At 43.0% G+C, this 17,782-nt stretch overlaps 1 protein-coding gene across 1 annotated transcript in view; it reads left to right on the top strand.

The window, feature by feature from the left end:
* The window catches only part of LOC309556180 (uncharacterized protein), a 75,350-nt gene that overhangs the window by 44,764 nt on the left and 12,804 nt on the right, over window positions 1–17,782 (top strand). The window contains exons 2-3 of the mRNA XM_082258549.1: window positions 9,913–10,039; window positions 13,870–13,977. Coding sequence (XP_082114675.1) covers window positions 9,913–10,039; window positions 13,870–13,977 — 235 coding nt within the window. The remainder of the gene's footprint in view (window positions 1–9,912; window positions 10,040–13,869; window positions 13,978–17,782) is intronic.

Here is a 17,782-nt window from a genome sequence, read left to right as displayed (position 1 = left end):
TTTAAAAAACATTTTTTTTTTCTTTGACACATACTCTTGTGGTCTAAAAGACCCCAAACCCCTCCTCTGCACTTAAAAGCATTCAAAACGCCAAGTTTGGCTGTTTTTGAATGCTGTCATTGTTTTTGAATCTGGCGCCGCCAGTACCCGGAAGTGATGTCATGACATCACTTCCGGGTTTTTGCATGGAGACCCGATCAGAGCCCAATGCGACTTTGATCAGGTCTTCGGCACCGTGCAGGCCAGTTGCCCGGGTCTCCCGGTGGGACGGGAGACCCGGGTAAGCCGTGGGAAGGGGGGGAGGGACGTCCCCTCCCGCTCCTTGTAATGACAGCCAAGCGGCTTCTCAGCCGCATCGGTTGTCATTACAAAACAGCCAACCATCGGCTATGGACGCCGGTACCGGGGTGATGCCTCTAGCTGCAGGTATCACTCCGGTACAAGCACTTTCCCGAAATAACGGCAATATCGGTCACCTTGGTGGCCGATTCCGATTTATACCGGGGAAAGTGCAGATCGGCCCTCGATATATCGGCTTTGCCGATAATCGGTCGATCCCTAATACAGTGTATACAATTATATTTGTTTCCCGTTAAAGCCAAAACTTAAAATGTTATACTGCAGCTTACCAATCATTCGATGTGGCGGCTGCATTTGTTTCGTTTTTTTAGACTTTTTCCCCTCCTTTTTTTTTCACCTGGTGATCTGGCCAGTAACACGCCACCTGTAATAGAGTGCCCCCCACTCTGGTTGAAGGAGCACAGGGGGCACCTTTGGACAGCTACATTGTCAGTCTAGGGGGAGGGGAGTAGATGGACTAGAAGATTTACATACACTAACAAAATGAAGTCAAACTCCAGCTAACACTTTTATACCGTGTTTCTCCGAAAAAAAGACCTTTCTCCGTTTTTTAGGATGCTGCAATATAAGCCCTACCCCGAAATAAAGCCCTAGTGGAAATCCTTGTAAAATCATGTATTCTGTGCTGTAAAAGTATTATATAATGTCCAGTGTGTGTCTATATGTAACATAATTGTAGAAAATACCTTATTTACAGCGCCGCTGGGCGCTCTTGTGACCCGCCGGAGCTCTCCTCCTCCTCCCGGCTGACGTCAATGGCCCCTCCCCCTGCAGTGCTCGGACCAGGAAAGACGAGCTCCGGCGGGTCATGTGAGCGCCCAGCAACACTGTAAATAAGGTATTTTCTATAACATTACATAAAGACACACACTGGGCATTATATAATCCATTTACAGAGCAGATTAAATGATTTTACAAAGACTTTACCTACAGTTTATTTTGGAGATTACAGAGATGTTGACTTGAGCTGACAGGGAGGGAAGACGGGGGAAAAATAAGACATCCCCGAAAATAAGCCCTAATGCATTTTTCTGTACCTAAAATTAATATAAGACCCAGGATTATTTTTGGGGAAACATGGTAGGCCGTTACAGCAAGGGATGTTTGTTTTTTTTTACCTTTTTTGGGATAAAGTTTTTGCATAAATAAAAGCTGATCATTGTAAGTCCCCCTGTTAGTGGTAAACGGTTTGTCCCATCCCTTTTAACTGCTTGTTCTCTTGAAAAACAACAGACTTACTTGCCAGATCACCAAATGAAAATCACCTAAAAAAGAAAACGGATGCGGCCATCACATTGAAGTATTGGTAAGCTGCAATATAATGTTTGCCTCTAGGTTTAATATCGCTCCACGATTAGGGCCATCAAGGTCTTCATCTCACATAAGGATGTGTATGCACAACTTGTTAGTGTGCCCAGAATAATCATAAACGTATTCTTCTGTGGAGTTTAAGTAAAAAAGATGGCATGTCTTATTTGACACTTAACAGCTGCGATGTGTAATCAAAACTACACATGGTGCTTGGAGAACGATCAATAAAACAAAAATGCAAAAAGAAATTTGAAGATGCAATAAAGGAGTCCTAAACAGAAGTTTCTCAACCAGGGTTCCTCCACAGGTTGTTAGGGGTTCCTTAACAATCTACTTCTTAGTAAATGTGCTCTCGATTAATCATGTAATCTCATAAGAAAGAAAGAGACATGTGAAGTACTGGTGGCAACTATAAAACTCTATATTTTGAAACTCGTTCTTTGTATACTGGTGGAAAGAGCCATAGGATTCAAGCTTTCAAAAGTCCATACAAAGTCCATCAAGATTAGGAACATGGAAGACACCTCACACGATAGTGGTAAGAAGAAAGGGGAGTCCTCCACCACAGCACACAGATCCTCTTTACCCTAAAAAGTGGACCACCTAAAACAGGGCTTGACAAATTTGCCTGAAATATAGGAGCCAGCTAAAGTTAGGAGCCAGTTTTTTTTTTTTTTTTTTAACTAACAACCAAGCTTTATTTAATAAAACGGATACTAAATTTACACATAAATACGACTAGAACCCCACTCCTCTATAGCGCAATTGGATGGAAACAGACTGTCTGTCTCTTTCCATCCGATGCCATCTGATCCGATCCACGGGATGGATAGAAAATAGAACCACCATCCGTCTGTTTTTGGCGGACAGGATCAGATGGCGGCAGATTACCGCTCCATAGAGGAGAATGAAGGGTCCGATCAGGTCTATCTGAAAAACTGACAGGCGGACCCAATCAGACAGCCCGTGTGAAAGGGGCCTTCGGCTGTGGCATGGCGATGAGGGAAAAAAAAAAAATAACATTACACACACACATATATATATATATATATATATATATATATATATATATATATATATATATATATAATTTTTTTTTTTAATAATTAAAATAAAATACATTTTTTATTTTTTTTAATAGTTTTAAAAAAAAAAAAAAATTATTATTATTTTTTTATTTTTATTTAAAAAATAAATTAATAATAATAACCACACTCCCTGTCCACTTACCTTTAAGCAAAGGTAACTGGATAGGGAGATGAAGCCTGCAAAAACTTCCCTCTCATTGCATTGAGAACAGACGGTGGAAAGTCATTACTCCCGGCCACCACAAGAGGGCGCCAGTTCCCCATTGGAAGCCTCTCTCACTCACAGAAGAAGGCCGAAAAGCCGGGGCCTCAATTTTTGGACAGCGCAAAAGTCTGTGCACTCGGGGAGGAGGTGGGGGCGCAAAAGGGACAGGACACCTCCTGCAGGGCACCCCAGGTGCCAGGTCGCTAATTCTAGTCGCAAATGCGACCTGGCGCCCGGGGTTTGTCAAGCCCTGTGTTAGGGGTTCCTTTAATCTACTTCTTATTAAATGTGCTATCGATTAATCATGTAATCACATAAGCAAGAAAGAGACGTGAAGTACTGGTGGCAACTATAAAACTCTATATTTGAAACTCGTTCTTTGTATACTGGTGGAAAGAGCCATAGGATTCAAGCTTTCAAAAGTCCATACAAAGTCCATCATGATTAGGAACATGGAAGATACCTCACACGATAGTGGTAAGAAGAAAGGGGAGTCCTCCACCTGCACCACAGCACACAGATCCTCTTTACCGTAAAAAGTGGACCACCTAAAATATAAATGGTCACCCAGGGCTACATTAACTACTGGACACCCACCAGATTCTTGGCAAGTTCAATAGGGGTTATGTCTTATGTAGTCTTCCCTCATGGATGGTCACTCCAAATGTCAAATCGCCAACCCATACATATCAGAAAGAAGAAGAAGAAAACCTCATGGTGTAGTATTAAAAGTAGTAATCGACCGATATCATTTTTTCATTGCCGATACCGATATTTTGGTCATCGCGTATCAGTATCGGCCGATAATTTCGTACATTTAAAAAAAAAAAAAATTATATATTTTTTACTTGACAGGTACTCTTGTGGAGGGATCTGGGGGTCTAAAAGACCCCCCAAACCCCTCCTCTGCACTTAAAAGCATTCAAAACGCCGAGTTTGGCTGTTTTGAATGCTGTCATTTTTTTTTTTTTTTTTTTATCTGGCGCCAGTACCCGGAAATGATGTCATGACATCACTTCCAGGTTTTTGCATGGAGACCCAATCGGAGCCAAATGCGGCTTTGATTGGGTCTTTGGCGGCCGTACAGGCTGGTTGCCCAGGTCTCCCGGTGGGACGGGAGACCCGGGCGAGCCGCGGCGGGGGGGGGGGGGGGCGGGTTGTCCCCTCCCGCTCCTTGTAATGACAGCCAAGCGGCTTCTCAGCCGCATTGGTTGTCCTTACAAGACAGCCGACCGTCGGCTATGGACACTGGTACCGGGGTGATGCCTCTAGCTGCAGGAATCCCTCCCGTACAAGCAATTTCCCGAAATATCGGTCACCTTCAATATTTATCGGCCACCTCCGATATATTAAAGGCCAAAGCCGATATATCGGGGAAAGTGCATATCGACCCTCGATATATCAGCTTTGGCGATAATCGGTCGATCCCTAATTTAAAAGGCACTCCAGAATACTCACACTATACACAAGAGAGGGAGCATATCATTCAAGTATGGAGAAACCAGCAAGATGGCCGCAGTCCTCATGCGTGGTGACGTCGCACGTTGTCTTCCCTCATGGATGATCGCTCCAAATGTCAAATTGTCAACCCATACATATCAGAAAGCAGAAGAAAACCGCCTCATGGTGTAGTATTTGTAAGTCTTTAGCTGACACTCTAGGATTCTTCTTCACCTCATTGAGCAGTCTGCGCTGTGCTCTTACAGTCATCTTTACAGGACGGCCACTCCTAGGGAGAGTAGCAGCAGTGCTGAACTTTCTCCATTTATAGACAATTTGTCTTACCGTGGACTGATGAACAGCAAGGCTTTTGGAGATACTTTTACAGTGCCTTGCAAAAGTATTTGGCCCCCTTGAACTTTTCGACCTTTTGCCACATTTCAGGCTTCACACATAAAGATATAAAACTGTCATTTTTTTGTGAAGAATCAACAACAAGTGGGACACAATCATGAAGTGCAATGAAATTTATTGGATATTTCAAACTTTTTTAACAAATAAAAAACAGAAAAATTGGGCGTGCAAAATTATTCAGCCCCCTTTAAGTTAATACTTTGTAGCGCCACCTTTTGCTGCGATTACAGCTGTAAGTCTCTTGGGGTATGTCTCTATCAGTTTTGCACATCGAGAGACTGAAATTTTTGCCCATTCCTCCTTGCAAAACAGCTCGAGCTCAGTGAGGTTGGATGGAGAGCGTTTGTGAACAGCAGTTTTCAGTTCTTTCCACAGATTCTCGATTGGATTCAGGTCTGGACTTTGACTTGGCCATTCTAACACCTGGATATGTTTATTTGTGAACCATTCCATTGTAGATTTTGCTTTATGTTTTGGATCATTGTCTTGTTGGAAGACAAATCTCCGTCCCAGTCTCAGGTCTTTTGCAGACTCCATCAGGTTTTCTTCCAGAATGGTCCTGTATTTGGCTCCATCCATCTTCCCATCAATTTTAACCATCTTCCCTGTCCCTGCTGAAGAAAAGCAGGCCCAAACCATGATGCTGCCACCACCATGTTTGACAGTGGGGGATGGTGTGTTCAGGGTGATGAGCTGTGTTGCTTTTATGCCAAACATAACGTTTTGCATCATTGCCAAAAAGTTTGATTTTGGTTTCATCTGACCAGAGCACCTTCTTCCACATGTTTGGTGTCTCCCAGGTGGCTTGTGGCAAACTTTAAATGACACTTTTTATGGATATCTTTAAGAAATGGCTTTCTTCTTGCCACTCTTCCATAAAGGGCAGATTTGTGCAGTATACGACTGATTGTTGTCCTATGGACAGAGTCTCCCACCTCAGCTGTAGATCTCTGCAGTTCATCCAGAGTGATCATGGGCCTCTTGGCTGCTTCTCTGATCAGTCTTCTCCTTGTTTGAGCTGAAAGTTTAGAGGGACGGCCAGGTCTTCGTAGATTTGCAGTGGTCTGATACTCCTTCCATTTCAATATTATCGCTTGCACAGTGCTCCTTGGGATGTTTAAAGCTTGGGAAATCTTTTTGTATCCAAATCGGCTTTAAACTTCTCCACCAGTATCTCGGACCTGCCTGGTGTGTTCCTTGTTCTTCATGATGCTCTCTGCGCTTTAAACGGACCTCTGAGACTATCACAGTGCAGGTACATTTATACAGAGACTTGATTACACACAGATGGATTCTATTTATCATCATTAGTCATTTAGGTCACCATTGGATCATTCAGAGATCCTCACTGAACTTCTGGAGAGAGTTTGCTGCACTGAAAGTAAAGGGGCTGAATAATTTTGCACGCCCAATTTTTCAGTTTTTTATTTGTTAACAAAGTTTGAAATATCCAATAAATTTCGTTCCACTTCATGATTGTGTCCCACTTGTTGATTTTTCACAAAAAAATTACAGTTTTATATCTTTGTTTGAAGCCTGAAATGTGGCAAAAGGTCGAAAAGTTCAAGGGGGCCGAATACTTTCGCAAGGCACTGTGTGTGTATATATATATAAAACGTTCCTAGAACTTATTCAATTAAGTAGGCCTATGTATATGCTTCATATAATACAACAAAATAATGATATTGTTTCTAGTACAATTACTACAAATAATAATAATATTTCCTCAAGCATATTTTTAAATGAGCCCTAAAACAAATGAAACATTCTGATCTCTTGTTCATTGTTGAAATCCAGACAAGAATGACTTCACTCTCATTATAACCCAGCCTGGCTCCATGGCTAGACCTTATCTTGGTGTGATATCAGGGGCCCATTTTATTTATTCCTTGAGAAGGTCTTTGCTGAGACTCTAAGATTTTCTGTAAGAATCTTTACCCAAGGACAATGAACTTGCATGCAAAATGGCTGCCAGGCTGCCCAATATAACAATCTGTATAAAATATTTTGTATGGGCCTTATATGATTCCTTTTAGCCCCAATAGTACTGACAGAATTGTACTTTTCCTCTAATGATTAAGGGAAGCTAATTTCCTGAAGAAATGTTTTCTGGACAAAGGTTATGGCTTAGATGAACTGGATTTTGTCGATAGGTAGAAGGGATAGAATTAATATATTAGTATCCAAGGAAAAGATACCAATTTTCCTCTAATTTTTCTCTTTTTTTTTACCCCTTATTCTACTTATTCTGTTTTTTCAGGATTTAAAAAAAATAAAAATTTTTTTTGAGGAACGACATGGTTTTAGGTCCCTTGCTGCTGGAGACTCCTGTGGTTACTTACAGAGGGGTCCCACCATTGAGGCTACAAATAGCTCCCAATATTGTTGAGCCCCCTAGGAGGCAAAGTTTCTTTCAAGAAAGGGTTTTTACCCCTGTAGAAAATATGGGGTCTGTAAAATGTATCACCTCCAAAAGAAAAGTATTTGTTCTTCCTCTCTAATAGTACATCTAAATCCAATGACATACAGTTGTGTTCAAAATTATTCAACCCTCAATGCTGTAAAGGGTTTTAGGGAATTTAGTGTACATTTGTAATTGTATTCAGAATGAAATCCTACAAGGACTTCTTAAAGAACCATATGCAACTAACATGACATCAATTGGTTTTGTAATACAGTAGTAAATGTTTCTTTTGTGAATTCTTCATTGACACAATTATTCAACCTCTTAAAGACTACCACTCTGAAGAACAGAGGTTCATTGAAGTGTTTTCAATCAGGTATTGACAACACCTGTGGATATCAGGGAGCAGCAATAAAGCCTAATAAGCACCAATTAGGCAGCTTTAAAATGACTGTGATACTCCGCTCCTTCTAGACATTTACTGGTGTGGTTACAAACATAGTGAAGTCAAGAGAATGGTCCAGGAAGACCAGAGAAAAGGTGATTACTCTTCACAGGAAGGACAATAGCTATAAGAAGATTGCAAAGATGTTAAACATACTAAGAGACAAGATTTGTCAGATGTGGGTACTGAAGTTTCTGCTCAGACAATACGGCGCACACTGCGTAATGAAGGACTCCATGCCAGAACTCCCAGGCGCACCCCCTTGCTGTCTCCAAAGAATAAGAAGAGTCGACTGCAGTATGCCAAAAGTCATGTGGACAAACCACAGAAGTTTTGGGATGGTGTTCTGTGGACTGATGAAACAAAATTAGAACTGTTTGGGCCCATGGATCAACGCTATGTTTGGAGGAGGAAGAACAAGGCCTATGAAGAAAAGAACACCTTGCCTACTGTGAAGCATGGCGGGGGGTCAATCATGCTCTGGGGCTGTTTTGCTTCTGCAGGTACAGGGAAGCTTCAGCGTGTGCAAGGTACCATGAATTCTCTTCAGTACCAGGAGATATTGGATGACACTGGAGATATTGGATGACAATGTGATGCAGTCCGTCACAAACCTGAGGCTTGGGAGACGTTGGACCTTTCAACAGGACAATGATCCCAAGCATACCTCCAAGTCCACTAGAGCACGGTTGCAGATTAAAGGCTGGAACATTTTGGAGTGGCCATCACAGTCACCAGACTTAAATCCGATTGAGAACCTCTGGTGGGACTTAAAGAAAGCAGTTGCAGTGCACAAGCCTAAGAATGTGACTGAACTGGAGGCTTTTTCCCATGACGAATGGGCGAAGATACCCGTAGATCGCTGCAAGACACTTGTGTCAAGCTATGCTTCACGTTTAAAAGCTGTAATAACTGTAAAAGGATGTTGTACTAAGATTTAATGTCACTTGGGGGTTGAATAAAACTGATGATGTGAGCACAGAAAAGACATTTGTGGTTATTTCATTATAAATGTTATGTTATATTTGTCTGACCTACACGTGCCTCTTTGATTTAATTGTAAGCGGGATGACTGATCAAAATCAATGTCGAACTGGCCAAAACCATCAATTTCAGTGGGGGTTGAATAATTTTGAACACAACTGTGTGTATGTGTATATATATATATATATATATATATATATATATATATATATACACACACACACACTTTTTTTTTCTTTTGTGTATTAAGGAATTAATTTTATATTTATTGTAAGTAAAGTTAAAGGTACTCCAGGAAATGGTGTTCTTTTGATGATTTTTGTATTTATTATAAAGTTTCAGGTATTTTATGTAATGGTGTTATTTTTGGTTTTGAACCACAAGATGGCGCTAAAGTCCACTTAGTAGTAGATCCCTTAACTGCTTCCTGCCCGCCATAAAGTGAAATGACGGACAGGGGGAGCACTTTCATTCTGAGAGATGTCCTATGATGCCCTCCCATTCTTGCCTGATAAGCAAGTGGTTAAAGTGATTGTAAACGATCACCTTGGAAAACAACCCTTTCAGTTTAAAATGGAAATGAAAGGCAAAACATTTTTGTATAGATATTAAAAAAAAAAATTATACCTTTTTTTTTTTTTTTTTTTTTTCCCCTCTTTTTATAAGTGATCACATTCCCTCTGTTCTCAGCTGCATAAGAGCTGGGGGGGGGGGGGGGGAGAAGAAGAGTTAATACTCTTTGATCGACTTTATGGCCTTGGAAGAGTGGACTGAACATCACTTTCGGTCCATGCTGGAAGTAAATCTTCTTTTTTTTAAGTGAAAGATCAAACTTTTTTTTTTTGTGTTTTTCTTGTCTTTTATCTTTTGCTTTTAAAGGTAAAAAAGATATTTGATCTCTCCAAAAAGAGAACCTGTCATCTTTATTTCTATTACAAAGGATGTTTACCTTTCTTGTAATAGGAATAAAAGTGATCAAAAAAAAAATTAAAATTTAAAGGAGTGGTGTAAAAATAAAAAGTAAAATAGGAAAAAAGCAGCAGTGCCAACCACTACACCCCTGAAAAGCAGATGGACAGTGCTGGATAATTGACAGCTAATGGCCTCACCGACTCCTTGTAGAGATATATTGAAGGGACTTCCTGAACTTTGCATAGCTGCACTATTTTCAGAATAGCAATAGCAGTTCTCAGCCAAATCCTTTATTATCTAGTAAAGAAATTGTGTGATTCTCAGACTGATTGGCGTTCTTCTTTTCTAGATGCATGTGACGTTCAATGATGTCGCTGTGTACATGACGGAGGAGGAATGGCGGAAATTGGACCCTGGGCAGCTGCAATTGTACATGGAAGTCATGAATGAAAACTATGCCAGTTTACAGTCCCTGGGTAAGGACAGAACCCTTTCCCCCGGGTCAAATATACATTTTCTTTATGCTAATGCTGCACCCCGGGGCTTGACAAATTTGCTTGAAATCTAGGAGCCAGCTAAAAAAGTAAGGAGCCAGTTTTTTTCACGTGTGCGAAATGCCTGGCTTCTGTTGGACCCGCTGCCATACACACGAGCCCAATGGCGGCCAGCTTTTAATGAACCGGCTGATGTTGCCTGGCATTCCACTTGTGTGTACTTGGTTTACTTCTTCTGAGAGATCTTAAAGGAACACTCCAACCACCATGACCACTTCAGTGATTTTGAAGTGGTCATGGTGGTAGGAGTAAGAAACCCTGCACATGCTGGGATATTTCCATTAAATGCTGGGGGTTAGTTGCACCACTAGCACATGTGACATACTGCTGGTGGGTACTGCTGGTGGTTACTGCTGTGGGTACTGCTGGTGGTTACTGCTGGCTAGTAATGCTGGCTGGTACTGCTGCTGGTTGTTACTGCTGGCTAGTACTGCCGGTGGTTACTGCTGGTGGGTAGTCCCGGCTGGTACTGCTGTGGGTACTGCTGGCTGGTACTGCTGATATTTCCATTAAATGCTGGGGGCTAGTTGCACCCCTGGCACATGTGACTTACTGCTGGTGGTTACTGCTGGCTGGTACTGCTGGCTGGTACTGCTGGTGGTTACTGCTGGTGGTTACTGCTGGTGGTTACTGCTGGCTGGTACTGCTGGTGGTTACTGCTGGCAGTTACTGCTGGCGGTTACTGCTGGTGGGTAGTCCTGGCTGGTACTGCTGGTGCTTACTGCTGGCGGGTACTGCGGAGCAACACTGGAGGAAGCATGCAGAGCCGATGCTTCCTGTATCTCTGTCTCCTCACAGGCAGAGTGCATTTGCTATCACTCCGCCTGTGACAGGACAGAGCTGGAACTATACAGAAAGCATCGCCTCTATTCTGTCACAGCTGACACAGACAGCTGGGACATTGCGCGGCATTTGCAGGTGTCCGGTAGACTCCGCACCTCGCAAGAGACTTGGGATGTCTGGTGACAGGACACCTGCCGCAGTGTAGCCCAGGCGCCAGGCCGCTAATTCTACTTGCCAATGCGACCTGGCGCCTGGGGTTTGTCGAGCCCTACTGTACCCATACTCTGTCACAACACACGCATGTGCCATAACATAATAGAGACCAGAGCAGTGAGTATGTCCCGAGGGAGAGTATTAGAGGAAATCTGTAGTAGTTTAGCTGTAGGGTCAATGTTAAATTTAAAACTTTTCAAAGTAAAATGCTTGTTCTGTATAGGGTCCCTTTTCGTGGCCCAAACTGCAAAATACCCGGTGCTTCTGCATATGGGGGGAGCATGAGACCTCTTCCCATAATGCAGTGCACAGTCAAAATGCAGTCACTAGACCCAGGCACTGGTCATATGATGAAGGGGGTGACATCACTGCTCCAACTCGGTGTATTTCGGTGGTGCTCTGATGGAGGAAGGAGGTGCAAGACATTAGGCAATTCTGTTACCTTGCACCAACCAACAAATAGGTATCACAAAAGACATCTAAAAAGACACCCCATGTGACGAAGTCAGAAGTGACGAAATGCATCGGGGCGTGGCTACACCGGACTTTCAGTCAGTGGATCGTAGAACGGTTCCTGGGGTCTTTTTAGAGCCAGCGTGGAGGTGGTGAGGTCTCGGGGGAGCGCTTCGATCCTACTGTTTGTGTTGTAGTGCGAATCACATGTGATGTTCCAAACGCACCAGTGTGAATCTAGGCTGAGTCACATGACCTATGAAAAACACACCACAAGCACGGTAAAATCATGGCAAAATCACAGGTGTTTTTGGAAGCCATTCTCTGCACCTTTTTTTATTTTGGCACAATGCTGAAAACCTTATTTTCAGCTTATTATTTTCAGCAACCAATATTTCAGTGCATCACTATATGTAAGATTTCTGCGTCCGTTGGATCTCTTGGTGGCTGTTGCCCACTCCTCCGACTGCTTTTGGTCGTCCCAACTGTCTACAAATTACTACATTCCTGTGTCCCTCAATGGATGATAAAGAAAATAAGATTTTAGTACTTTACCTCAATAGACTCCAGGAAAAAGATTTGAACAGGTCCTGTCTCTCTTTTTGCTGTTTGCCTTATGTACTGCTTGCTCATAACAATGAGGCATTATGCTTGGAGGCGGAGTTATACAGGGGTTGGCTTAACCTCCCTAGCAGTATTCCCGAGTGTGTCTCGGGGTTCATTTTCAGTACCAAAAGCGGTAACCCGGAGCCACACTCGGGATTACCCCAGAATCACTCGCCTTCCCTGCGATCCCCCGCCGTCCTCCTACTTTATCCGCTCTGTGCTCGGCAGATGCCGGCATTTGCCTTCTGGTTCCCTTCCCTGCAAGCGCTGTGACGCAGGGGGGTGGAACCGGCGGCAAATTCAAAAGTGTAAATACACCAAATGAGATGATAGAAAGCTGTGATCCTAGCGGATTACACTATATCATCCCATTTCACCACAAGATTTCACCTGGTGACTTTTCCAAAAAAAACAGGAGGCAGGACCAACCTGGGACATCTCCAGGAGGCGGGACCAAGAATTTCCTCTGACGTCTGCTGGGGAGGAAAGGAGAAGAGAGACGGGAGTCACGTGACAGCCGAGCGTCGCTGTAAAAACAGGTAGAAATCGGCTTATTTTAATAAAGAAACAGCGAAACTGAGTTACTTGAAGAACTGAGCGATAGCAATTGGTGGGAAAATTGGTCATCCGGTACGGAAAGTGACGACAGTGACGATTCTGATGTCTCTTTCTGGCACAGCTCTCCTTTGGAAATTCTGAAGAATCATTTGATATTCTTCCCAAATTCCACAAACGATGTGCCAGAAAGAGACATCAGAATCGTCACTTTCCGTACCTGATGACTAATTTTCCCACCAATCGCTATCGCTCAGTTCTTCAAGTAGCTCCGTTTCGCTGTTGCTGTTTTTCAGTTCGTCTAAAAGCGCTTTTGCGCAAAAAGGACGTTTTTTGTTCGTTCTCTATTTTCCAGACACAAAGAACTGGAAAAGCACAGGCAGTGCACTGGAAAAGTCACCAGGTGAGATCCTGTGGTGAAATGGGATGATACAGTGTAATCCGTTAGGATCGCAGCTTTCTATCATCTCATTTGGTGTATTTATATTTTTTAAATTGCTGCCGGTTCCACCCCCCCTGCGTTGCAATGCTTGCAGGGAAGGGAACCGGAAGACAGGTGCTGGCATCGGCCGAGCACAGAGCGGGAGGACCGGGGGGAGGACGACGGGAAAGGACGGTGGGGGATCACCGGGAAAGGTGAGTTTTAAAATATAAAACAGATGTCAATGCAAAACAATGTACCGTTTTTAGCACAGAAACCCTGACATAATCAGACCGCCAGGGAGGTTAATGCTTTATTTGTCAATGTACAAACCTCCTAAAGGCAACATTATAACCCAAATATCTAAGAATTGCTACATTCCTGTGTCCCTCAATGGACTTGAGAAAGAAAAGGTAAAAAAAATATACAAAATGTATTTTCTTCTGCAGCGCACATGGTACACTATGTATAACTATAATGCAGGTGAGTTCTATAGATGAGATGGGGTGCTCTTGAAAATGAATCACCCCATATTTTACAGTCGGCTTGTGCATTGCAGTAACACGCGTTTTGCCTTGTGTTACCACAACGCACCAAAGTGAGCGGGCCCTGTTAGCATTGATACTACTTTTTGGTTTGTGGTTGGTACCTTTTTTTTTTTTTCTCCTGCAAAGAGCTGCATCCAAGAACCACTCTTATGACATCCAATTTTTTATTTCAGGACTTCCAGTCCCAGAACCTGAACTGTTACAGTGTGCCAAGCAACGGAGGTGGAAGAAGAGGCCTTTCTGTGAAGCTGGAGAACAGTCGTATACACCTCTCCAAACAGGTAAGGGTGGATCCATCCTGGAAAACACCTGTACATGCTTCTGTATATCATTCACTTCCAGAGACCAACATTATAAACCCAACCAGAAATAATCCTTTCACACTACTTAAAGTGGTTGTTAAGCCACTATGTGATGTGAAACTGTTTGAAATCTTGTCCTGTATCTGTTGATGGTTAGAGGCTGTATCTACCATCTACAGCAGGGGTACTGAATTAAAATTCAGAGGTCCAATCAGTAAAATTTTCTTCCAACCAAGATCCGAATCACAGATCCTTCACATCACAGCCCCCTTCCTCTTAAATTACAATCCAGTTCTTTCATCAGATCCTACCCCCCCCCCCTTCAGCCCACCTTTACATCACACCCCTCTCCATTCACAGCAGTGCCCTCAGCCCACCTTCATGTCACTACGCCCCCCCCCCCCCCCCCCCTGCCCTTTCACCACAGCGGTGTCTTCCATATCAAACAACCCCCCCCCCCCCACATGACTGCTCCCACAGTGGTGTGCTCCCTATCATCCCAGCCCCCACGGCAGTTTCCTTTGCCCCACTTCACATTATTGCCCCCCACAGGGGTGTTCTCTGACCTCTGCCCTCACTCGCATCTCAGCTCCTCATCACATAACTGCCCCCACAGTGATGTTCTCCCTCACATCTCAGCCCCCACAGCGGTGTCCTCTGTCCCCTTTCACATTACTGCCCCCGCAGCAGTTACCTCTGTCCTCCCAATCGAATAGCCCCCTCCACAACGGTGTCCTCTGCCCCTACTCACATCTCAACCCCCTTCACATGACTGCCCCCTACAGTACTGTTCTCCCCCCCCCCCACATCTCAGCCCCCACAGCAGTGTTCTCTGCCCCCCTTTATATTAATGCCCCCGCGGCAGTTTCCTCTGTCATCCCCTTCACACAACCCCCTCAACCCTTGCAATAGTGTTCTCAGCCCCCACAGTGGTGTCCACTGCGGAATGAAAGTAATCAAAAAAACATAAAGGGACAGTGTACAAATAAAATCAGAAAAATTGAAAGCGCCCCATCCCTCCGTGCTCACGCGCCGAAACAAATGCATAATTCTGGTAGATGTCTGGACCCAAAGTAAATGGGTCCAGACTAGGGCTGCAACTAACGATTATTTTCATAATCGATTAGTTGGCCGGTTATTGTTTCGATTAATCGGATAAGACCTCAACAAAAAAAAAGGTTGGTGTATAATTTAGTTAATATTCTTCAATATCTATATGCAGTGGTAAAAATAAATATCCAGCTATATAGTTGGATTTTAATCCACTCTGAGATAGATGTATTATTAGAGGTTTAAATGTGGTACATATCAGACTCAAAGATCAATATTTTTAAAAGACCTAAAACACTGTTTTGCAAATTTTCAGACCGGATTGGTATATAAAATTCATGATAGACTCCCTTATTAATAGGTAGGTAGCTTGATAGAAGCTCCCTGCGCCTGCTGTCACTAAGGATCCTTTCACACGAACGATCCGATCAGATCCGCCTGTCAGTTTTTGAACTGATCGGATGCTCCATGCATCCCTATGGGGCAGCGGATGTCAGCGGAGACCCTATTTTCCATCCGTCCAACAGATTGGATTGGATGAGAACAGACAGGTGGTCCTTTCTAATCCGATTCCCCCATAGAGGACAGCGGGGATCTGACAGCTCTGTCTCTGCACACAGAGCGGAGACAGAGCGGTCATCCGCCTGCTCAGAGGGGATCGGCGGATCCATCCCCCACTGAGCAAGGAACAGACCGCACCGTGTGAAAGGCCCCCTATGCTGGCCATACACAAACTAAATTTTTTTAGAAAACTTTTAAGATATTCATCCAATTTTTCTAACCATTAGTGGGGTCTATTCTGGGTTCCTTGTCAACCACAGTGACAGGAAAATTTGAAGGAGCAGAATAGAAAACTTCTCGATCAAACGAATCTTCAAATATTGTATGTGGTTTTTGCTCAGAAGTTATATTAATTTTAAAATTTAATGTTCAAAGCAAGTGGAATTTTCAAACAACTCTCGTCCATTCAACGAATATACAAATAATTTTTGTCCAAATATAGATGGAAATATTTTTGTCCAAAAATCCAATACATGTATGGGCAGCCGCATGCTTTTTTTTTTTTTTTTATCACCTGTCATGATGGGGTTAAAAAAAAAATAGCCCTTTATAGTAAAAAAACAGCAGATATCGCTATAATATAATTATAATTTCTACTGTGAAACAGTGAAAATATTATATTTTGTATCGTGTGTGTGTGTATGTATGCATATAAAAAAATATGCCCAGAAGTCGGATATACAGGATATTTTAACTGGGAATCAGACATGAAGCTATATGAAGGGTGGAGGGGGGAAAATTAACATTTTTATATTAAAGTAGTACTAAAAGCTGATACTTTTTTTTTCACGGATATAACAATATGATGCACAATACTAGTAAACTTTTACTTTAAATGTAATTGTAATGCTTTATATCACCTCTAGTCTATCGGCCTCCACCTTCTCTGGGTTCAGATGCTGATCTTCCCTGCACAGAGCCCTTAAAGTTATTGCAAACTTTGGATTTCTTCATTTTAAACAAAAGTCTTGTCATACTTACCCTCTCTGTGTAATGATTTTGCACAGAGCAGCACTGATTCTCCTCTTCTGCCCCCCCCCCCCCCCCGGCACTTCTGCCCCCTCCTGACTTCAAAGTGCCCCTATAGGAAGCAGCAAAGTATAGTACTGTATAGAGTGTCCCTATAGCAAGGTAAAAACAACCTCTGCCTTTAGAATCACTTGGTTCCTACTCTTGCCCAGGACTACATTTCCCATGAGGCATTGCTCCTCACACATTTACAAGTTCTCTGCCGTCTACATACATGTATGGATGGTGTATTGAGCTGTATGTGTGTTGCACTGTGTTTTCTGATATGTAGACAAATAACCCATTCTGTATGCAGGACAACTAATCGGCTGACCGATTAATCGATTACGAAAATAGTTGACAACTATTTTCATGATTAGTTGTCGATTAATCGATTTGTTGTTTCAGCCCTAGTCCAGACATTTCTGGCGGAAAAAGTCTGCCTGCCAACTGTCCATGCCCAGGATGTACATAGTGGACAAGGCTAGAATGTGAAGTTCTAGCGAGGAGTGAACATGATTCATCCCCCCTGCTACAACAATACTCAAGGTTCCTCCCTGGTGCTTTTTTTTTTTTTTGTACGACACTGTGACCAGATGACCCTCCAATGACAAGGAATTTAGGAATTTTCACCAACCTGCCAGGGTTTGGCAAACCAAAGTCACAGCTAAAATGGGTTGAAGAGCATGCTAGTAGATGGATACCTTCACAATATTGTTTCAGACTCCTGGCCCTAGGCCTGCTCATGACAGTCCTTGCCGTAGGCCTGCTCATGACATACCTTGCCATAGGTCTTGATAGTTAAGAATACAGGAATGTCTGCACAAGAAATATATTTTCTGCAATTTACTGTAGCTTTTTAAAGATTGCCATGGCTTCTAACATCACATTGAGATACTGATAGAATTCTTTGGTGTGTAATGCCGTGCACTGAAGTAGGCATTCTGTAACTGCATTTGGGTGTGGAACGCCAGCATAAAATTTGTAAGCCATTTTCGGCTTGCACCCCATCTTCCCCATGGGAGCGCCACAGAGTTGGGACCACTTCCTCCATGTATATAAAGCCCATAGCATTCAGCTTCCATCACCAATTGTAATCAAGGTGCCCTCATTATACCAGTCTCTCCCAATGTCCCATCCTATAGTTCTCCCAGCTGGGCATGCT

Source organism: Pelophylax lessonae, assembly GCF_965119305.1.
Source record: "Pelophylax lessonae genome assembly, chromosome: 5".
Lineage (NCBI taxonomy): Eukaryota > Metazoa > Chordata > Amphibia > Anura > Ranidae > Pelophylax > Pelophylax lessonae.
The sequence above is the reverse complement of the archived record's forward strand: the minus strand, read 5'-3'. Positions and strand labels throughout refer to the sequence as shown.